We start from the raw sequence: 23,809 nt of genomic DNA, 5'->3' as shown, positions 1-23,809 counted from the left end.
TGCACTAATAGGTAATAAGTCCCCAAAAGGTATGGCCCCATACTAAAAGCCTTTCAATCTGGTTAGGAAGGCAAGAAGTAGAACTGTAACATATATAAAATAACATTACTAATGTCAAATGTAATTCCAACTATAGATGGTATAAGCATGGGAGGTCGAGAAGGCTTCATGGAGAAAATCACTGTAAAGACTGGTTCTCAAAGGAGAAAACTAAAGGGTAAAAATTCCGATGGAATCTACTGAAGCAAGAAGCAGTGTCAGTGTGCACAGAAATGTGGAGATGCTATTGCAGTACTGGGTTTCTTTTCAATACCACACTATATCCCACATTGCCAAAACTAGCTGCTGAAGCCAGTGGTAGAACAATGGTGATACACACACACACACACACACACACACACACACACACACACGTAATCAGAAAACAGTATAAGACATATGGAGAATGGGGGGGAGGGAGTAAAATCATTATTATAGCTCTGAAGGATAAATAATACTTCCTTCTCAGTGAATATTCTTTTTACCATTCCTGCTCTTTCAATGAAATAGAAGTTAAATTGTATAGTTTTAACAACTTGCAGGCCAACTCTTTTTAGGTAATTCAAGCAAAATAATTGATTTATTTTCTTCTTTATTAGGCCAGGTAAAATACTTACCACCATATAGTTTGCTTCCAAATAGCCTAAGAGTTCACTGAACAGGAACACATGGTTTTGTTATGTCAACTGGGCACCATCATGCTAAAACCCAGTACTATGTAAATAAATGCAGGACTAACAGTGATGCTGAGAAATGTACTGTGAGTCACAGAGAGCAGAACTAGCAGAGAAATAGAGAGAAAGTTTATTCCTTTTCTTACTCTGTAGTATCAGCAGTAATCTCCAGATAGCTATTATTACATATTCCTAGATAATGTTTTATGGTCTTGAGAGGAAAAAAAAAAAAAAGAGTGAAAAATGAAATAACAAAAATGCTGCTGCTAATTGTGTAACTATCAGTAAGCCCCCAAAAGTCTTACATGTAGAAAATGATGGACTGTAAATGAGTAACAGCTAAGTTTCTTTCCACCAGAAGTTTAGAAATTAGGTAATAAGACATTTGAAGTTCATTAACTCATTTTCAAAGATGAGTATTGGGACATGACATCAGAATTAAATGAAGTAACTCTACAAATAAAATAAGACCAAGCTAATCTGTAGTCTAAAGGGAAATCCTGAAAGGATAAAAAGTATCCGTATCATAACAGACCCACTGAAAATTAGAACACAATCCCACTCTAGTTATGCTGTGCTGATAGAACACATATTATCTCTTCCTGACATACCTCTGTTTGGCAACCAAGTAAATACTTGTAAAAAAGAAAAGGAAAAATGCTAGGTAAATACACACGTTTAAAAGATACATCTGTATGTCATGTCAAATACTGTCTATATTTAAATGATGACTAAAACAAAATAAAGATAGTTAAAGTTTGGTTACCTTAATGCTAAAAGAAGAATACATATTACATGTCTACATTTCTTTAAAAGTTCATTTTCAACTCCCAACAATTAACACACTCTATAAAGAATTTAATAAAAATATATATCATGGTATGCTAAAATAAAAATGGATGTTACTCATAGTATGGCTCTTTCATCTGAAAGAGAAATATTTGGTACTTCCCACCTTGTAAAGATGTATTTGATTAACATGCTAGCAATATTTTGGGCAGAAGCTGGTGCAGGGGAAAATAATTCTACCCATTTTTAGTAATAACTGCGTAAATGAAAAGTTTCTATTTATTTAAATGATTCTGCAAGATATACTCCCAACATTCCCCAAAGCTATGTAGTCAGGATAGTGATGGCTAGCAGGAAAATATTTAAAAGCCCCTTCTTTTTAATCATGTATACTTAACAACATATATGTGTTATGTAAGGTATATGTTCTATATTATATGATATATAAAATGTAATACTTTAATATATTTATATATTGTATTTGACATATATAACACATTTGTATGCACATAAAGTATAACATATGTGGCATATTTCTATATATAATCCCTCTCCAATCATGCCACTCCAAAAAGAGGATACACAGATACTGACACAGTGTTAGGAAAACTGCAGTGAAAAAAACTATTTTGCTTCTTTGTTTCACAAAACAGCAATTTAGTAAACCTATTAAAATTGAAATATTATAGTGCTAGTTTTTTTAGAGTTATAAATGGACAACTACACTAAGTTTTCTGGGAGCACAGATGTAATTCTACCATATTTGTCTCTGATGACAGCACCCTTCTTGTTTTCCCAGATTGGTTCAGAAATCAGAATATAATTTCTGTAGTTAAAATCATAAAGCTGCATGTTAAACAAAAACTTTACAGAAATGCCATGTAGTAGCTTTCTTTCCCAAGTGAAAACTTTGATAAAAGCAACTTTGTTTTAAAATTAAAGAAGTGGTGGACCACAGAAATTAAGAAATAAGAAATTTCTCAAGTTCTTAAGTTTTATGTCATGAGTAATACAATGTTTGTTTTTTTTTTATTAAATGTATTTATTATTTGAGAGAGAGCGAGCGAGAGAACGCGTGCACACGCAGGGGGAGGGCAGGAGGAGAGAGGGAGAAAGAGAATCCCAAGCAGCCTCCCCCAACGCGGGGCTGGATCTCGCTGAGATCATACCCTGAGCTAAAATCAAGTCACACGTTTAACTGACTGAGCCACCCAGGTGCCCCACAATCTGTTTAAAAACAAGGGTCTAAGTGGTTAGTGATCGTGACCAAAAATGCAGGTGTTGCTACCATACAAGCTCCTCAGATTATTTAATGTGCCACCTGGTACCACTTCTAACTCACAAGTCACAAACCTGAGGTACGATAAATGGTAAACTGATGCTGGACCTTGTTAAATATTGTTTTTACAAAATCTTTTTTGATCACTGATAAACATTTGAAAAATTCCTAAACTTGGTACCATTTGAGTACTACCACCTGGAAGAAACACCACTACTGCATGCTATCTGCCAAGGGTCATTAGGACAAAAGAGGAGTTCCAGGTTCTTTTTCTCCCAAGGCTGTTTAAGGCAGCAATTAGAGTTTACATTATGGAAAGGAGGGAGGTGGGGGGAGTAAAAGGGCACTGAGGGCCAGTGAAGGCCTATGAATATGCTCCGAAGGAAAAGATGAAGTGAAAAAACAGATACACTTGACCACTCAATCTAAACACTTTTCTAAAAATTCTTTCTGATACTCTTTCTGTCACTGATTTTTTTAAATTGTGCTTTTAAGGTTTCTTACTTTAATAGGAAATGGGTAGGCTTAAAATTACACTTCAAAGCATTAATTTTAGCAGCAAATAATTGGTTATATAAAAGCATGGTTAAGTTATGGTATAGTGATATATTTGAGATTTCAGGGAGCATAAGAATGAATGATTCGATGAACACACAACAGTTGTAAGACAGACCCACTCATTTCTTCAGCCCAAAACCGAACTGAAATTGTTTCAAAGGACCCGAGAAGTAGATAATTCTGTCAGTCCTAAATTACAAAGGTCTTGCCTTTACTTCTCATGTAGATAATGTTTATATGAGCTAGGTTTTCGATAACCACTGTTTAGGATTCCGTTTTCACTTCTATTATCATTAATTGATGAATATTAGCTCCATCAAAAATAACAGCCAAGTAAAAAGAGTTCAGAAAATGTACGGGGAAATTCTTGGTCATCTATCAGACACAGCTTGATCTTAACTCAGACTATTGCATATTTTCCAGAAAGTTTATACCTAACACTTCAGCCTGTAAGTATAAAACTAGAGTGAAAAAATAAATTCAGACAATGGCTTTTGCTGAATATTTTCTGTTCTTAAATAAAGCTGTTGAATCACAGTGCAACCAAAGACACCAAACAGGCAGGATTTAAAACAAAATCTATTTCTCCAGGAAAATAAAATACATTATAAATATGTTTTGATGAGGAAACTGAAGACATCTTTCTAAGAAACTTTCTATATCATAAAGCATATACTTTCTTAAATGTTCATATACATTTTTCAATACATGGATTGTATTTTGATTGCATCCACATTTCTACATCTTAAAAGTATGACTGCTATATTTCATCAGGATCATTAATTAACTTAATTTCTTGAAAATTAAAATTTTCAACTTCAGTGAAACTTACGTCTTAAAAGTAACTTCCATTTTGTTTCCAAGTTTTGAGAAAGTATATATAATTAATTCTTCTAATCTACTTACATACAGAACATATGAACTAATAAATCCATGTCATAGATTTGACTCAGGCATTATGATTCAGTTTCTTAAATGATTTCAAAAATATGCTTATAAGTATTTTGTTTATATAATAAAGAAAATGTCATTAATGGTTAAAACTTCCTCTTTTTTTCCCTGAATTTAATAAAAATAAACTTCAAAAAAAAGTCATTTCAGGAAACAAATTTTAAAATAATAGTAACTTCTCATGTCTAGAACTTATAGCCAGATGAAATTAGCATCTCATCAATATTCATTATAATAATACCGATATTCAACCATATAGACAGTATATGGTATTAAAATGATTCACTGATTCTTCATGAAAAACACTACCATAGACACCAAGTTTTATATGTAAATGCATATACATGTATATATATATGTGTGTGTGTATATATATATATATATATATATATATATGTAACCTTTTAATGTTTCTTTTATTTCCTCTTAAAACAGAATTCTCTTTTTATTCATACACATTTCTGATTTGACGTCCTGATAGTGATTTGCACTATCCAATTGTCCTTAACAAAGATTTCAAATGATAAAAAGACAATAAGCCCCCAAACCACACACATATATATAATTCTCTTTGATAAGAAATAAGCACCTTCACTGCTAAGGTATTCTGTTATCACCTTCAAAATTTGTCACAAAACTACCAACACGATAAAAAGCACATAGAAGCAGTAGGATATGGATTTTCACTGATTCATTTTTCTAGTGCACCAGTAGGTCTTAAAAAATACGTGAGACAAAATCAAAATCATACTATGGTATTTTAGCTTAGTATAAATTCTTAATTAACTTCACCAGAAATTCTTCACATATACGATATTCCATTAGCTGGCCATATGACAACATGAGACTTTCTGCTGAACACAATATGGCTAATAAAATTAAGTTGACTTTAACCACATGGTCATTTAAAGAAGACAATTAGATTAGCCAGACACAAAACTTAAAAAAGCAGCCTTGGGAATAACTTTTTTCCTACAGCCATTACCAAAGCCTTATTGAACTGATTAACTATGCAAGAAAAGCAGCAAAGAAAAGCTGAAGAAAGGGCACTAACATCACTCACTACTTGGCTTACCTAAGAACTCATAAAAGTAAAAGACACTAACCATTTTATTTTATTAGATCCTATAATATGTAAATTCTGCTACTTTTCTGCAGCTTGATTAACATTAATCATTTCATACTTTTCCTTTTTTGTACCATCTAAAGAAACCTTAATTCTAGCTTCATATTTATTAAAAAAAAAAAAACACATTAATTTGGAATATGCCCATTGGGTTGCAAAACACCATTATCCCCAAATAAAAGAACACACAGAAGAATTCTAGAAGGAAATTACAATGCACAAAATTCTATAATACGATCAGCCCCTGATGACCATCAATCTCACCAGATAGTGTTCTACCTTCTAAGTATATTTAATGGTCATAGGCCCATTGCCTGATGGGATCTGTAGTTTCTAAAAACTGTGTGAGTGATAGTTACTGACTTTTTTCTAAAACTATGAACTTATAGTGTAAGATATGTTGCAAATATCATTCTACTTCATTTTGTAGGGTTGATCAGTTTCAGCCCTGATATTCTAAAACCGCATAACCTATCATCCAAAATGAAAATGCATGTATATGAATATGTATATACATATTACAAAATCCTTGGGTAATGATACGTATAATCTGTGTTTTATAATGTTGTAAAATAAGAATTATGGTTCTTAGGAGGAAAATGCATGCCACAAGTATCTATTTACATGAAAATAATACTTCAAATATACATGAAAACTTTTCATTTGAATACACTGGAACTCTCTCTAGGCACTTCAATACATATTATGCATATTCATACCTTTACTGGGCACCAATTTTGTGTTTTTCACTGTCATATCTTTATGTATTGATATATATATAATATTATCCTTCCCTATATTCAGGAATTCTAAAATTTCTTTGTGTGTTTGTCACCTTCAGGCATCCATACTCAACACCGGCCAGCAAATCCCTAAATGACTTCAATCTCTGTATCATACCCATTTCGTGGATAAGGAGTTACTCAGAGCCACTTGGATAATGCTTTCCTAAACCCACTTAGAAAAGAGAAAAAAGCATTTCCTCTGAACTGTAGAACCTTATTGGGTCCACGGTCACCTCACAGATATCCAACCTCCACCCCATTTCCCTTGACGGCACCTACCCTAGTGTTGTCATGGTGACGATGGTGTACCAGAAGGCAGCAGGGATGCTGGTGAACTTGCTGGCCGAAGACCCCTTCTCTGCGTAGAACATGACTGTAGCAAAAATGATGATAGCCATGGTGAGCGAGAAGAGCAAGAAGCCCAATTCTGAGGCACAGCTCTTCAGAGTGTACCCCAGGATGCGCAGGCCTTGAGAGTGGCGGGAAAACTTAAAGATCCGGAAGACCCGGAAGACCCGGAGCGTGACAAAGGCTCCGCTGACATCCTCATTGTCTGTCATCACCAGCCCAATGTAGTAAGGCAGGATGGCCACCACGTCGATGATGCTCATGACACTACGCACAAAACGGTAACGACTGGGTGCCGCGGCCAGGCGAAGCAAGTACTCAACTGTGAAGATCATGACGCAGGCTGTATCCAAGCAAAAGAAGGCCACCGCATACCGCTCCCCACAAGGCAGTTCTTTAATGTGCCCGGGACTGGAGCCGCAGGGCACTGTCTCTACCACGTTAGCGATGACTGAGACGGCAATGAAGAAGCCTGTCACGTAGTAGAACACCAGGGCCATCGTGCTGGTGTGGGGGTTCTCAAACGCCCGCCACACCCTCTGCCGGGCGGTCATGGTGGGCAGCGCGCTCTCTCCCGTGTTGTCGGTATCGGCGTCGTCCTGCAGACGCTCCGCGTTCTCCCGCCTGCGATCCTTGTACTCCTCGTAACAGCAGTCCCCGATAATCTCTGGGATGAGGCCAAAGAAGGCCAGTTCCTCATCATACGCAGAGATGCACTCGTGGCGAGGGTAGTGCAGCTTCCCGGTGCGGTAGAAATTCAAGATATGGCGGAAGATGTCTGGGTCACGGTCAAAAAAGTACTGCTGAGTTTCCGGGTGGTAGAAAAAGTCCCTCTCCGAACTGCCCAGCAGAGTGTCCGGGTAGCGTTCCAGGGTGTCCTGCCACGTCTGGAAACGAGTGCCACTCACATTGAGCACAATCAGGGCATCTTGGGTCCTTTTTCTCTCCTGCCTTGGGGGAGCCGGCATGGGCCCCGAGGCCACGGGCATCCAGCCAATGGCTGCTGCCCTAGCAAAGGGCAGCCACGCGGCCACACCCGCCGCCATGGTTCCTCGAAGCCGAGGCACGAAGGGCGATCAGGCTTCTACAGCGGGTCACAGTCGCCACACTCACTCGCTTCCGGCCGTCGAACCCAATACTGAGAGCTGCGGTCTGGAGGTATCACTCTTACTCCAAGGCGGGGCTCCTGGTGAAGTCACAGTTCTCGGAAAGGTAAGTTTCCCTCCAACGCAGGGATTTGTAAAAAGAAAAAATGTGTGTATATATACAACGTCCTTACAATCACACCCAGCAGAACCTCACCAGATCTCTTCCAGCAGCTGGGCCAGGCCACTCCTGGCACGAATAAGTACACAGGTGACTTTAGGCGCAGCAATTTCTTCAGACAGGTGTCTGATTTCTCCCCTGACACAGTCCGGATAATGTAGGGCCAGTACGCGTCGTGTAGGACAGAGAAAACGAGGGACAGTCATTCAGTGGTGTTCTTCTGATGAATTCGAGAACCCTACCACCTTCCCTTGCAGCTCTTCCAAACCTCCCCTTTCCAAGTGGCCCTTCCCGCCAAAGGAGTCTCAGAAAGGCGACCTGTTGTTGTAGCTTCCGAGATGCGGTCACAGCCGCTGCCCCATATCTCTTTGGGAGTCCGGTGGCCGCCTCCACTCCTCGGGCCGTATTTGCAGAGATGGAGGTGCTGTGGCGGTGGGCACGGTGGGGGGCGTGAAGACAGATCCGCCTCCCCCTCGTCTGCAAGCACCCCTTGTATCTGCCAAAAGCGTTCGCCCAATGGCCCCTTCACTCTCTTTTCAAGTTCAGCCCAGGTGCAGTGTGACAGTCACAGAAGCCGGGAGCTGGCAGCAGCCGCCGCCGCCGCGGCGGCAGCAGCAGCAGCAGCAGCAGCAGCACCTGCCTCCGCGCAGAACGCGCCTCGCTCGCGGTACATACCTGGCAAAGTGCGCGCCGGGGCTGAGTTGCATAGAGACTTTCTCCTCGCCGTGCACCCGGAAAGGGAAAAGCCGAGAAAGCAGCTCCCGAGCAGCCGAATCCGATGCGCCCAGAGGGCATAAATAAAGCTCAAGCGAGCTCTTCTTCCCCTTCCCCCATTCCTCTGTGCTTCCCTCCTCCTTTTCACCTTCCAAAAGCCAGGCGCAGGCGAGCCGAGCAGCAGCAACAAGTTCAAAAGGTGCGGGGGAGGCGAGAACGGAGGGGACTCGCTCCTGCCAACTTACTGCGCCGCCGCGGTCGCCGGGGCCCGAGCGGGGCGGTGCGGGGCTGCGAGGCTGAGGGGCTGCGGGGCGGCCGGGCGGGCGGCGGCGGCGGCGGCGGCGCAGCGGGGCCGGAGCCGGAGCCGGGGCCGGGGCCGGGGCCGGCGAGGGCAATCGCCGGAGCGCAGAGGCAGGAGGCGCTCGGCAGCGCGGGGGCGCGGGAGGGCGGCTGGCTGCTTCCCCGCCAGTGGGTGGTCCTGCATCTCCCCCGGCTCCCCGCGCCGCTCTGCTCGTGCGATCAATAAATAAGGAGAAAATAAATAAATAACCGCGCGCACGCCCCGCCACGCAGGTTATGAAAGGCGTCTCCTGCCTTTCCCTCGGCTTGACCTTTCTCCGCCCCCGCCCCCTCCGGCTCCTCTCGCTCCACCCCAGCCACCCACCAGCCCCGGCGCAAAATGTCACCGAGGGAGAGCATCCAGGTGGATCTGCCGGGGAGGAGAGCAGCCTGGATGAACAAAGGGAAGCTTCACGCGCTCGGCTGCGGTGGTTTGGTTGAGGAGAGGAGGAAGGGGACCGGTGCCTTGCTTCTGCCTCCCTGGGACTCGGTTCACGGCGAGCGTGGGAAAAAAAGGAAAAAAAAAGAGAGAGAGAGAGAGAGAGAGAGAGAGAGAGAGAGAGAAGGTGGGAAGGAGGGTGAGCGGAGCGGAACGCGCAGGAATTGGTTGTCTTCTGGGGGCTACTGGGTAGCAAGACCTGCAGAGCCCCGCGGCGGAATTTTTTAAGTGTTTTTCCCTCTTTCTTTCTCTTTTTATTTGTTCAAACCAGATGTGAACGTTGCAGGAGCTAATATGTCATCTGTCCAACTTGCTGAAAAGTCAGACAGTCTCCTCGCTCTAGGTCTTGCCACAACTCCTTTTCCCGTCCTTTGAGAATGACAGGAAGGATTTAGAATCCTTTTCTAAATGTCAGCGTCAAGGGGCGTGAGGCTCTGTGAGTGTGCGTCCCCTTCCTTCTCTCTGCGCATCTCTGCGCATCTCAAAAATGGTTAAAGCAGTTAAAGGTGTCCGTGTGATGGCTAAATGATGGGGTGAGAGACTAGGAAATTGTCGCGGCCAACCGTTTTGTTTTTCGTGTACTCCGCCCCCCCCCCCCACCCCGCGTCATTAGGAATATTTCTTAAAACCAAACCTATACCACTTAAAACCACTAGATGGCGAGAATGGAGAGAAGTTAAATCTACACCTAAGGTTCAGATGCTTTGTAAAGGTAAAGGATCAAAATGAAGTGACCCAGCAGAAGAGCAGTTCACAAAAACATCCTCAATCCCCCACTCTCCATCCACCTTTTTTAGTATTTATATGAGATATACTACTGAGGTTTGAGTCTGCATTTCCATGGCTATGGGAAGATGTGGAGAGTCCCCTGTTGAAATACCTTTGAAAATTAAACTTAGATTACTGAATAACAGTGATTAAATAAAGGCCCTTAGAAATAGTGAGGTTTTATCTATACTGATTAGGGGAGAAGTCTAATTTTTACCTAAAAGTTACATTTTCAAGGCTTGCTTTGTTCCTAGTTTGTAAAGTAAGAGGACTGTGATGTATAGTCTTGAATTGACTTTAAAGACTTAGAGTTCTTAGGGATGATGTGTTAACCTTAAAAATCTGAAATGGAATACCTCAAAGAAAAGATATTAACAAGAAATAGAGGATACAGAAACTTACCAGAGAAGGAGAAAAACAAACCTTCTAATGTGCAGGGGGTTTTGTTTGTTTGTTTGTTTGTTTGTTTTTTGTAGAGATGGAAAGGTATTTTTGTTTACTTATTTACTGGTATAGAGGTTTAGGGAATCCCATGTTAGTAGTTAATGAAATCAGAGCCAACGCACCATGAAAGTTTGGAAACACAGAACTGAAAACACCTGCTGTTTATCTGTTTGTATTAGTTGCAGTGAAAGATGCTTGTTAACAAATCTGTATAGCCTGCATACCTGAAAAAAATGTTAACTGGAAAATAAAAAGGAGGGCACTACTTAACAATTACTATAAGAAAATTAACCCCGTTCTAATCCTGACAATAAGGTACAAGCATGACAGGTGTCTCTAGAGAATGAAGAGCCACGAATATTCAATTGATGCCAAACTGGCATGACCTCCCATAGAGATGGGGCAGGTGAACTAAACAGAGCCTTTAAAACTTCCCAGCAGGAAAGTGAACACTTACAAATATAAACATAGATGTATAACTTTACAAAAAGCCCTTAATAAGTAAGAATATAAAACCTGCAACTTCTTTTTTTTTTTTTTAAACGTAGTTTTCATGCCCAGCATGGAGCCAAAGCCAGGGCTTCAGCTCATGACCTGGAGACCAAGATCCAAGCAGAGATTAAGAGAAACTTAACAAACTGAGCCACCCAGGTGCCCCTAATATCTACAATTTTTAAGAAGACTTTGAGATCTACTCTCCCCCACTCTCCACAAGCTTCTTGATACAGTAGAAAGAATGTGGCCTTAGAAGATAAACACATGGGGCGCCTGGGTGGCTCAGTCGGGTTGAGCGGTCCAGCTTCAGCTCAGGTCATGATCTCGCGGTCTGTGAGTTCGAGCCCCGCGTTGGGCTCTGTGCTGACAGCTCAGAGACTGGAGCCTGTTTTGGATTCTGTGTCTGCCTATCTCTCTCTGCTCCTCCCCCACTCGTGCTCTGTCTCTCTCTCTCTCAAAAATAAAAACATTAAAAAAAAAAAAAGAAGATAAACACATCTTGGGCGCCTGGGTGGCTCATTTGGGTAAGCATCCAACTTCCACTTAGGTCATGGTCTCATGGTTCGTGGGTTTGGGCCCACATGGGGCTTTGCACTGACAGCTCAGAGCCTGTAGCCAACTTCAGATTCTGTGCCCCCTCCTCTCTCTGCCCCTCCTCCACTCACACTCTGTTTCTCTCTCTCTCTCTCTCCCTCAATCAAAAATAAACATTAAAAAAATTAAGAAAAAAAGAAGATAAACACATCTAGAATCAAATTGTAGCCCAAGAAATTACTCATAGGCTGTTTCATCTCGCAAATTACTTAACTTCTGTTCAGAAATTGCAGATAACAGGGGCACCTGGGTGGCTCAGTTGATTAAGCATCTGACTTTGACTCAGGTCATGTCTCATGGTTCGTGGGTTTGGGGCCTGCATCGGGTTCTGTGCTGGCATCTCAGAGCCTGGAGCCTGCTTTGGATACTGTGTGTGTCTCTCTCTCTACCCCTCCCCTGCTCACGCTCTGTTTCTCTGTCTCTCTCTCTCGAAAACAAATAAACATTAAGAAGAATTAGAAATTGCAGATAAAATTTAACTTTTTAGGGCTATTGTGAGGATTACATGGGATAATACTTCTGAACACCAATGTAGAACTTAGTACACACAAATGGTACTCAGTATCAATTCCTTTTTGCTTTAATGTCTAATGGAAATGCAAATTATTTTATGCCTCCTGTATCTGATATTCTCACAGATAGTTTTGCTATGTTTACTCTTGCTTCTGAGTTCAAAAATTCCCTTGTTGTGATATACTGGTGACTCTGATATTTTAGTCTTCATTCATGTACTGAAACACTATGTGAGGAGTATAATATACAAAATCCAGCTGAACATTCTCACTCTAAGGTTCTCTTACCCAGGGATTCCTGTTCTTCCTTTTTGTATTCTCATTTTATATACTCTGCCTGGTTGATGGAAAACAAACTCAGTAAGATCAAAATTGAATTCACCACCTCTTTTCTTCTTTACTCAGGTAGAAACCTCATGGTCATTCACAGACCCTGTCCTGTTCTTCACTACTTCCCCTACCCCCCCAAAACACACACACTCATCCAGTGATCCAATAAGCTGGTATAGTCTACCCTCATTTCCCATCTATCTTTATACTGCACCTACAGTGATTTTTTTAATTTTTTTATGTTTTATTTATTTTTGAGAGGCAGAATATGAATGCGGGGAGGGACAGAGAGAGAGACACACAGAATCCAAAGAAGGCTCCAGGCTCTGAGCTGCCAGCACACAGCCTGACGTGGAGCTCGAACTCACAAACCGCAAGATCATGACCTGAGCTGAAGTCAGATGCTTAACAGACTGAGCTACCCAGGCACCCCATTTACAGTGATTTTTTTAAAAACTATTTTAAGATAATTATTGATTCATGGGGCGCCTGGGTGGCTCAGCCAGTTAAGCATCTGACTTCGGCTCAGGTCATGATCTCACGGTTTGTGACTTCGAGCCCCGCGTTGGGCTCTGTGCTGACAGCTTGGAGCCTGCTTCAGATTCTGTGTCTCCCTCTTTCTCTGTCCTTCCCCTACTCACACTCTGTCCCTCTCTCTCTCTCTCTCTCTCTCTCAAAAATAAACATTAAAAAAAAGATAATTATTGATTCACATGCAATTGTGAGAAATAAGAGATCCCTTATACTAATCACCTAGTTTCCCCCAGACGTAACATTTTTCATATTACAGTACAATATCACAACCAGGAAGTTGACATTGATGCAATCCACTGACATTATTCGGATTTCACCAGTTTACATACACTAATTTTTGCATGTTTATATTTTGTTCTAATTTTATCACACATACAGATTTGTGCGACCACCATCACAGTAAACACATAGAAGATTTCCATCATAAGAGTCCTCTTTTATAGACACAACTGTCCTCCTCCCTCTTCCTTCCCTATTCCTTGTCAACCATCGATCTCTTCTCCTCTATAGTTTATCAATTCAAGAATATTGTGTAGAAGGAATCATGCAATATCAATTTTTGAGACCGTCTTATTTTACTCAGTAGAATTAGTTGAGATCCATCCACATTGTTGCATGTATCAACAATTCTTTTTTTTAATTGCTGACTAATACCACACTTTGATTAAGCATTCACCCCCTGAAGGACATTTGGAGAGGTTCCAGTTTTGGTCTTTTATTAATAAAGCTACTATAAGCATTCATGTACTGATTATTGTGTGAACATACATTTTCATTTCTTTGAGATAAATACCTAAGAGTGCAATTGGTAGGTTATATGATAAGTGTATGTTTAGTTTTATGAGAAGCTGCAGTAATCTTTTCCAGAATGGCTATATATCCCACCAGTAAACTATATGTTATCTGGTTTCTCGGCATTTGTCATTATCGTTTTTTTTTTATTCTGTTTTAGCCTTCCTGATAGTGTGTTGTGACTTCTCACGGTGGCTTTAATTAGTATTTCCCTAATGGCTACTTTTGTTGAACATATCTTTATGCACATATTTACCATCTGTATATTCTTCAGCAAAATACGTGTTCCTATCTTTGATCATTTTTTAATTGAACTTGAGTTGTTTGTTTTTTCTTTACTGTTGACTTTTGAGAGCTCTTTATATATTCTAAATAATGGTCCTTTGTCAGATATGTCCATTGCAAATATTTTTTCCAAGTTTATAGCTTGTCTTTTCATCCTCCTCACAGGATTTTTTTTTGCAAAGTCAAAGTGTTTCATTCTGATGAGGTTCAATTTGTCAATTCTTCCTTTTATGGATCATGGTGTGGGTGTCAGCTATAACAACTCTGCCTAGCTCTTTGTCCCAAAGATTTCACCTGTTTTTTTTTTCCTAAATGTTTTATAGTTTTACATTTTAAATATAAGTCCACGATCTATTTTAAGTTACTTTTTGTATAAGGTATGAGGCTTAGGTCAAAGTCCATTTTATATATATTTTTTGGCCTATGATATCCAGTTGCTTTAGCACCATTTGTTGAAAAGCCTAGCCCAGTTGTATTGAATTGCTTTGGCATCATTGTCAAAAATCAGTCGGGTATATTTTGGCGGTCTGTTTTTAAGTTCTTTATTTTTTGTTTCAATAAAACCATAGTTTCTTGATTGCTGACGTTGTATAGTAACACTTAACATCAACTAAAGTTATTCCTTCCACTTCATTATTCTTTTTCAAAACCGATTTAGCTATTCTAGGTCCTTGTCTTTCTATATACATTTTAGAATAAGCATATCCATGTCTACAAAAAATCCTGCTGGGGTTTAAATAGACATTGCATTATACCTGCAAATCAGTTTGGGGGGAATGGACATGTTTACTATGCAGAGTCTTTGAATCCATGATCACGTGATGGATCACGTGATGGTCTCTCCATCTACTTAGCTCTTTTTTAAAAATTTATTTCATCAGCATTTTGCAATTTTCAGGATACAGATCCCATGCATGTTTTGTTAGATGTATACTAAGTATTTCATTTTCTTTGGGGAAATTGTAAATATATAGTATTTTGTGTTTTTCTAAAATCTCAGTTTCCATATGTTCATATTCAAAATACAGGAATACAATTGGCTTTTGTGTATTGATCATGTACCTGCAATTTTGTTGAATCTCCTTATTAGTTCTTAGATTTTTCTATGCAGACAATCATGTCACTCAAAGATAGGACCGGTTTTATTTCTTCCTTTGAAATCTGTATGCCTTTTATTTAGAGTATGTTTTTAAAAAATGCACTTAAAATCATATCACTACCCCTTTCGATAGTCTTACATCTTTTTCAGAAATCAGTCCTCAGCAGACCTTTCAGGATCTCAGTTTCCTCTACCCTTTAAGCCTCATCTCATGCTGTCTTGATATTAGCTTACTTCACTGTCTTATTCAACTAATTTTAGTTTGCAGAATTTGGTGTGTTTTATCTTGATTCAGGATCTTGGTTCACACACTTCTTTCTCAGAGCTCTCAGGCACTCAGCTTGAGTCCCAATCACTAGGAAGCACTGCCTAACCTCTTCTAAATTACGTCCATATCCCATGCTCCATCAGAAACCAGAATAGCTCAGAAGAGATGTGTGTGTTTTCATTTTCTTAGGCAATAGACTATAACCTCTTTGAAGAGAAGGCAATGGTCTTTTATCTGTATATCCTTGGGATCTACCATTGTAATTGGCATATAGTAGAAATAAAGTGAATATTTGTTAAAGGTCTGGATGCTCCTATTAGATAGTTCATATGCACTTTTTCCCCATTATAGATTACTATTGCAACTCCAAAAGATTCACAGAGAATCAAGCTGATTTTTCTACCAAGATGTACAAGGGAAAACAAATTACCTTAACAATAAGACAAATGATCCACATTTGTATAGCTGTGGAAAAATGCTTTCTCAATATACCTGCTATAGTTGGCTCTCATTTTACCCAAAAAAAGAACAAAATTTAAGAAGGTTAAAAGATTTCCCAAGATTATATCATATAACTAAGTTGCAGACAGATGCATCCCCTGTGGCACATCTCTGAGAGGTCTCTGGCCAGCACAGGAAATCAGTCTGTGTCATACAGAAGGGGAGTACCTCATCTGTTCACCCCATATTTTAACCAATTATGCTAACTTCCCAGAATGATAAACAAATTTTAATATCTCAATTATATATTTCATATAAGAGAAGTTTAGTATTTCTAACTACATTCTTAGAACCTCTTCTAAGACACTTCTTTCTAAAAGTCTGTATTAGGTTATTTCATTTTATTTTTATCTATTTTTTAATTTAGATATAATTGACATATAACACTGTATTAGTTTAGGTGTATAGATTAATGACTTGATGTATGTGTACATTGCTAATTGATTACTACAATAAATTTAGTTAAAGCCCATCACCACACATAATGACACATTTTTTTCTTGTGATGAGAACTTTTAAGATCTACATTCTTAATAATTCAGTATTGTATATTTGAAAGTTGCTACTGCTAGGAATTTACCCAAGGGATACAGGAGTGCTGATGCATAGGGGCACTTGTACCCCAATGTTTATAGCAGCACTTTCAACAATAGCCAAATTATGGAAAGAGCCTAAATGTCCATCAACTGATGAATGGATAAAAAAATTGTGGTTTAGGGGCGCCTGGGTGGCTCAGTTGGTTGAGCGACCGACTTCGGCTCAGGTCACGATCTCGCGGTCCGTGAGTTCGAGCCCCGCGTTGGGCTCTGTGCTGACAGCTCAGAGCCTGGAGCCTGTTTCGGATTCTGTGTCTCCCTCTCTCTGACCCTCCCCCGTTCATGCTCTGTCTCTCTGTGTCTCAAAAATAAATAAACATTAAAAAAAATTGTGGTTTATATAAACAATGGAGTACTACGTGGCAATGAGAAAGAATGAAATATGGCCCTTTGTAGCAACATGGATGGAACTGGAGAGTGTTATGCTAAGTGAAATAAGCCATACAGAGAAAGACAGATACCATATGGTTTCACTCTTATGTGGATCCTGAGAAACTTAACAGAAACCCATGGGGGAGGGGAAGGAAAAAAAAAGGGGGGTGGGGGGTTAGAGCGGAAGAGGGCCAAAGCATAAGAGACTCTTGAAAACTGAGAACAAACTGAGGGCTGATGGGGGGTGGGAGGGAGGGGAGGGTGGGTGATGGGTATTGAGGAGGGCACCTTTTGGGATGAGCACTGGGTGTTGTATGGAAACCAATTTGACAATAAACTTCATATATTGGAAAAAAAAGAAAGTTGCTAACTATAATCATCATATTGTGCATTACATCCCCATAATTAGTATACCTCATAACTGGAAGTTTGTATCTTTTGAACACTTCAACCTATTTCCTAATAACTCTTTATTATGTTTTTTAAAACACAGTATCTTCTTTATTAAAGAAAAAAATTCCTACATTAAGAAAGAATTTAATCAATTTGTGAAATGAACAAAAGTTTTATCCAGTAATTGAAATTAGATGTATTAAATCTTGATTTAGCAACTTCAATTTTTTTTTGTAAAGTAACATATTTGCTTATGCTGTTAAATATTCAGAAAAAAGATCAACATTTTTACCCTAGAATATTTGATCAAATTTCTGATCAATTTCAAATTATAAACAAAGAAGTATATAGTTTATTTTTATTCACTTTCTAGGTTCCATATTATTTGAGTTTAGCAAATGTACTTTATCCAAAGGTAATTTTGGTTTGGTTTTGATTCTCTATTCATTAGAAAAAGTACACAAGCTGTCCCATTTTTATTTATTTTGTTCCCCAGGGAAATAAAAATAAAACCTGATATACTAGTTAAGATATGGAGGACGTTAGAAAGTCATAGCATAGGTAAGGCTAGATAAATGCTTAAAACATACTTGAGATTTCAAATACCTCACAGTATCCCTAGAATATGGTCATCAGGGAAAGGGCAATGACCTGTGTCTTTTTTTGGACTACTATTAAAAAGATAGGTTGGCAACCTGCGCTTAACTTTTTTCTAACTTCTTTTTCTTCCTTTTATTAATACTGCAAAGTCCTTTTCAAAGTCCTCTTCAAAGGATCTTCCCTTTTTAAAGTTTCAGACCTTGAACATCTCCTATTAAAAATAACCCATTTTCAGGGACTTTATTCCTCATATCCAGAACATCTTAAATATATTTTATACAATGAAATGAACTTGACTTTCTAAGTTCCCACAATGCTGTTCTGAGCCCCTGTCCAATTCTGTGTGATTGGAACTCTGTCAGCTAAACACATTTTGTAAATAAACGTACAAAATCTAACCATCACGTTACAACTCCAATCTTGCCTCATGGCATGGCTATCATTACCAAGAAGCAGAGTGGTTATTTTTAATATAAATAATATATTTTTGTTGTAAAAATTTTCATGAAATTACAGATGGTAATGCACATGTTGTTCCTATGATCTAACAAGGCAGGGGACAAATTAGAGGGAAAAATCAGTTTTGAACACATTGTTATTATCAACCACCTACAACATGCAAAGCATGAAGTTAGACATTAGCATGACCCAAGTTATTGAAGAACAGCGGCCCTCAGGAAGTTTGACACCGGGGATGAAAATAAGAAAGAGCATGGTAATCTCTTTTAATCCAAAAGCAACCTTGCTTGTGAGTTTCACTTCAGAGTATCTTCCCTAAGTGTTTTGTCCTGAGAAACCATTTATTCGTTAGAAATGGAAAAAAGAGGGAAGATAAGAGGGAACATATAAATTTGCTTCTTGGACTCATTATCATATTTATAACTTTGGGATTAATTGCCGTGGAATAATTCCAGTGCCATAAACGGAGAATTGTAACCACAAACAGGAAAGCAGCAGCAAGAGTTCCAAAGAAATAAAATCCTGCTTTTTCTAAAATTGGAGAAAAGTAAATTCTTGCATATGTTACTGATGTTGGCAAAAAAGATAAATTACCCCAAATGGTTTATGGTCATTGAAAATCTTGAAGAAGTCTATAAAGTTTTCATCATTTAAAAAGCCACATTCTGTGAGAAAATTGGCAATTAATTTGCTTGTTTACTTTCTTTAAAACTGCTTGATATGCTCTAGCAAGCCACTTTGATACACAAGTATATTTGCGTCATTACTTCTATACATAATTATGTAGTTGACTTTAATAAATCACTCAAAATAGTGGAGTATACAGAAAAGCAGCATAATACAATACTTTAAAATATTTGGTTCATAGAAGATCCCTGCATTACCCCACTTTTAGAAATTGATACTATGTAAATCTTGCTTGTTTACAATTTAACCTGCATTGGATTTTAATTTAAATAAAGAAAATTATTTAATAGAGGGTTATTAAACAGGTTTTACATTGCAGCTGTTCCAGTCCCTCAGGTAAATACTTATTGAGAGAGCTTAATAAAGTTTGTTCTACTTATTTATGTTTAAATTATTTTTCTTCTCCTCTCATGTGAAACCTTTGTGGGCCAGAACTCCCACTGATTTTAAAATGAGTCCTGTGCATATAGATTTGGGAAGAGTAACATGCTTGGAATGCTTACCAAGTGACTGCATTTGATGTTTTAGTCTATATGTGTCTAATTTTCTACATCATTTCTTTTTGGGAAACAGGAATTGTATTATGAATAAAGAAATTTGGAAATCTCAGCTTTTCTACCCTAGCAAAGAATTCACAGTAAGAAGGGGGAATAAAGAATTATATAAACATTTTAAACATACTTAAAACATTTTATAACATTTAATTATTTGTTTATTTATTCATTCATTCATTCATTCATTCATTCATTTATGGGATGAGTGGGTGAAGGGCAGAGGGAGACGGAGAGAAAGAACCTTTTTTAGTAGGCCCCACACCCAGCATGGAGCCTGACGCAGAGCTCGATCTCACAACCGTGAGATCACGACCTGAGCCAAAATCAATAGTGGGATGCTTAACTGACTGAGCCACCCAGGCATCCCTATAACATATAAACATTTAAAATATCTGAAATATGAAAAGACAAGTTTAGACAATGTGTGATATGAGGTGAAGCTACCCTAGGTGGAGCAGCTATTGTATGTATAGAAAAATAAATTGTGAAGGTATAGGGGAAAGAAGTTGGAAACGGTACTCTAACACTGCTCTTACTCCCTCTCTATAACTGACTTAAAGAGGAAATAACAAATATGCTTTGTTTTGTGATAGCCATGTGTAGGAGAAAGCTAAAAGAGAAGAAACTGACAGCAAAACAAAGGTTACTCCAAATAAAGGGTATAATAAAAAAGCAAATGAAGGATGGACATAATAAGACAGCTTTTGAGGAAAAAAAAAACAAAATTAGTATGTGTTATTATTTGACAGGGAAGTCTAAGGGGAAAAAAAAGGCGACACCAATTTTGAGCCCAGTGACTGAGAGTACGGATAAAAAACAGAAAAATCAAAGGAAACATTTAGAGAAAGAAGATGCTACCTTCCATACTGGCATGTTAAGATAGAGGTTATAGTAAGTTTTATATGCAGGAGATAGAATGGTTTATTGGAATACCTGAGTTTACAGTTCCCCATCATCTGGAAATTTTTTTTTGATATTAAACTTTTGGATATTAGTATCTTGTTCCCAATCTGCAATTTCACTTCTAGTTCTCTTACATACAATAAATTAATCTTGAAAGGGTGAAAATGAAAACCTTTGAGAACTTGTTAGAGATCAAGAGAAATAATGCCTTTCACTGGTGCTCATATTCTATTTACTTAATAACTTTTCTCTTCCTAATGAAGGAATATATTTTTATCAAAATAACCAATGGACTATTTGGTTAGAGTATTTAAAATTGTTTACAATTCTCTTATATATTAGGGCCACTAAGAATAGCAACATATATGTAGCCTACTAAATTGTAAATATCTAATTTAAATATTTATGCAAATATCTATCTACCTATCTATCTTTCTATGTCGGTTTGTGTTTCTGTTTTCCTGTCTGTCTCTCTAAGAACCATGAGTTTCCCCTGTTACTCCCAACCCAACCTTATTATCTTCCTTTCCATAGTTGTAGTACCCTTCTGACAGTGAAAGTCCTGTTTCTAATTATCCTACACAAGTTCACTTAGTTTATTGATCCTCTTTTATCAACCAATCTCCCATGGCTGCCTCCAATACTTTCTGCAGGACACTGTCCACCACTGTGTGGTCACCCCACCTCCCTTCCCCAAGATCCAAAATCCTGCCTTGGGCCTTTCCCTGTGTGGCTTCCCCCATTACCCTCTAGGCTCTGACACAACATGCTGGGTTGTCTTCCCATAGGGATGCCTTCCTCATCATACTTGGCCTTCAACATCTTGTGCTATTCTACTCCTACCCTGTGCAGTTCTATTCCTACTTCCTTATCTCACATAGCTCTGAGACCCTGCCTTGGTCCACCACAACTCAACCTGCTTCCTTTCCACCTCATATATGAACACATACTTTGCTCTGCCTTATTTAATGATATTATGAATACATTGCTCAGGAAAGAAGAGATGGGAAAAGGGGTGAACTATATAGATTTTAAACCTTAAAGAAAAGGGACTTGATTCATTATTTAACTTTTTACAAGCTTTTTCTAAGTGCCTACTATTTTTCAAGTTTTCTTTCTTTCTTTCTCTCTTTCTTTCTTTGTTTTTGGTGCAAAAAGGTGATTTTTTTAAAGCATGGGGACAGGACCCATGGGCAGGAAGAGCTGCACTGGGGTCCTGATGGGTAACTCATTTTTTTAAAATATAATTTATTGCCAAGTTGGCTAACATACAGTGTATCCAAGTTTCATGTAAAAAATAATCAGGAGTAATATGGGAGAGAAGCTAAATATACTGGTAATGGTACTCCAAAGTAGAAAGTACTATGAGATATATAGGCATGGGGTCACTGAAGATCAGTAGCTACCACTCCAGGAATCAAGAGACAGAATCCTTAGGGGGCTGCTTTTTGTGCAGGGGGAAAAAAAAATTACCATAGCAGGCCTGAGACTGCTATCTATAGAAGGACCTGCTTGAACCATTGGCCCTTGGCTTGCATCTGGAAACTTGGCCCCCAATACATAGTTAACTGATGAAGGTTCACTATGCCTAGACTGTGCAACCAATAAGCTTTATGCTAAACGCCTTCTTCCCTTCTCGAAGTCTGGAATTCATACATGCTAGGCAGAGGGTCCTGCATCATCTGCTCCCGGCTAGGTCCCTAATGGGCTTCCCTGGGCAGGAATGTTGCACACAGGTCACTGCATTTCATTACTGAAAGAACAGGACACCCTATGTGACACCTCATGGGATGGAGAGAGCATAAGAAAACCACCACATAAATTCTTCCAGACACTGCACCTCTTTTGCATATGATCCAGCCATGTGTCCTCATGACATCACTGTATAAGTCTTTGTGGTGAGTACACCTATGTGCTGACTCCTATGAGTTTTTCTAGCCTGTCTCTGAAAGTGGGAGTGGTCCTGGGGACATCAAACACACTCCTGAACTGAGTTTTAAGTCCACTGAACCAACTTTGTAAAGTGAAATGGCAATTTAGGGCATTTCTGGACAGAAGAAACACCTTAAACAAACCATAAGTGGGAATCAACACGTCATTGAGCAGAGGGGGATCCATAACTAATTCATTGTTACCTCAGCAATAAAGTTCAAGGAAAGCCTTGTCCAAAAATATAAGAGAAGGCAGATCTCAAAAGCTCTTCTATTAAATGTTACATCTTAATAGTTTAGGAAGTATTCAGAATGGGGAATAACTAAAATTGAGTGTTTTTTTTTTTTATAATTTTTTTAACGTTTATTTATTTTTGAGACAGAGAGACAGAGCATGAATGGGGCAGGGTCAGAGAGAGGGAGACACAGAATCTGAAACAGGCTCCAGGCTCTGAGCTGTCAGCACAGAGCCCTACGCGGGGCTTGAACCCACGGTCCGCGAGATCATGACCTGAGCCGAAGCCGGACGCCCAACCGACTGAGCCACCCAGGCGCCCCTAAAATTGAGTGTTTCAATGGATATCTTGGACAGAAAAAGAATGATAGGTTTTTATCCTTATTATTCACACCTTTGAGTAAAAATCTATGTGCTATTATCAGTAAATTATTAATACTCTGAAAAATTATTAACCAATTAGCTATTTGGTATTTTATATTTTCAAAGACAGAATCACATAGAAGTTCTCTTCAACTTAATAACTTTCTTGCAATAGACTATGATACATTTTTCCCTTATTCATAAATTCTGATAAATATCGGAAGAGGCAATAAATTTGACATTCTTTACTCAGTGATATTACCATTTTGTTTTATATGTTTTGGGGTGTTTGTCAGTTTTAGAACCACCTTATAAGTTTCAAAATATAATACATCTACAAAATGAAATTTATCACTTATGTATTGTATGCAATATGAAATACTCTGTCAACAACTTAAAATACAGTGTCTGTAAAATATAGTGTCTGTATGGATGAGGCTGTTAAATGTTTGCCTTTGAAAAACAAGGCTGTTCATCTTCATTCTTTGCTAGACCACCTTGAGAAAAAACATTGAGAGCAGACGGTTGGATCTAAATACATTTGTGGTAGGTTTTGGTGTTGTTATTTTATTTAATTATTCTTAGTTTTTTTTTTTTTTTTTTCATTTCAAGAATTTCTCATAGGAGATAATTTCAGAGTGAAACCGGACTAACTGCAATTTCACATTAACCATAGAGTATTTCTGGTTTTAAAAACACAGATCTGTCTTTTAATAGACTTTAAGGTATTTACTGCATTAGATAATTATTTGAATAAAATAAAACACAAAATATTATTTTAATGAAA

General features: G+C 38.7%; 1 protein-coding gene across 1 annotated transcript in view; it reads right to left on the bottom strand.

Annotated features, from left to right (window-relative positions):
- Positions 1-7,595, bottom strand: part of KCND2 (potassium voltage-gated channel subfamily D member 2) — a 481,739-nt gene extending 474,144 nt beyond the window's left edge. The window contains exon 1 of the mRNA XM_042977411.1: positions 6,481-7,595. Coding sequence (XP_042833345.1) covers positions 6,481-7,595 — 1,115 coding nt within the window. The remainder of the gene's footprint in view (positions 1-6,480) is intronic.
- Positions 7,596-23,809: the final 16,214 nt, after the last annotated feature.

The sequence above is a fragment of the Panthera tigris genome, chromosome A2 (assembly GCF_018350195.1).
Source record: "Panthera tigris isolate Pti1 chromosome A2, P.tigris_Pti1_mat1.1, whole genome shotgun sequence".
Classification (NCBI taxonomy): domain Eukaryota; kingdom Metazoa; phylum Chordata; class Mammalia; order Carnivora; family Felidae; genus Panthera; species Panthera tigris.
Note: the sequence above shows the minus strand (reverse complement) of the source record. Positions and strands in the feature narration are given on the sequence as shown.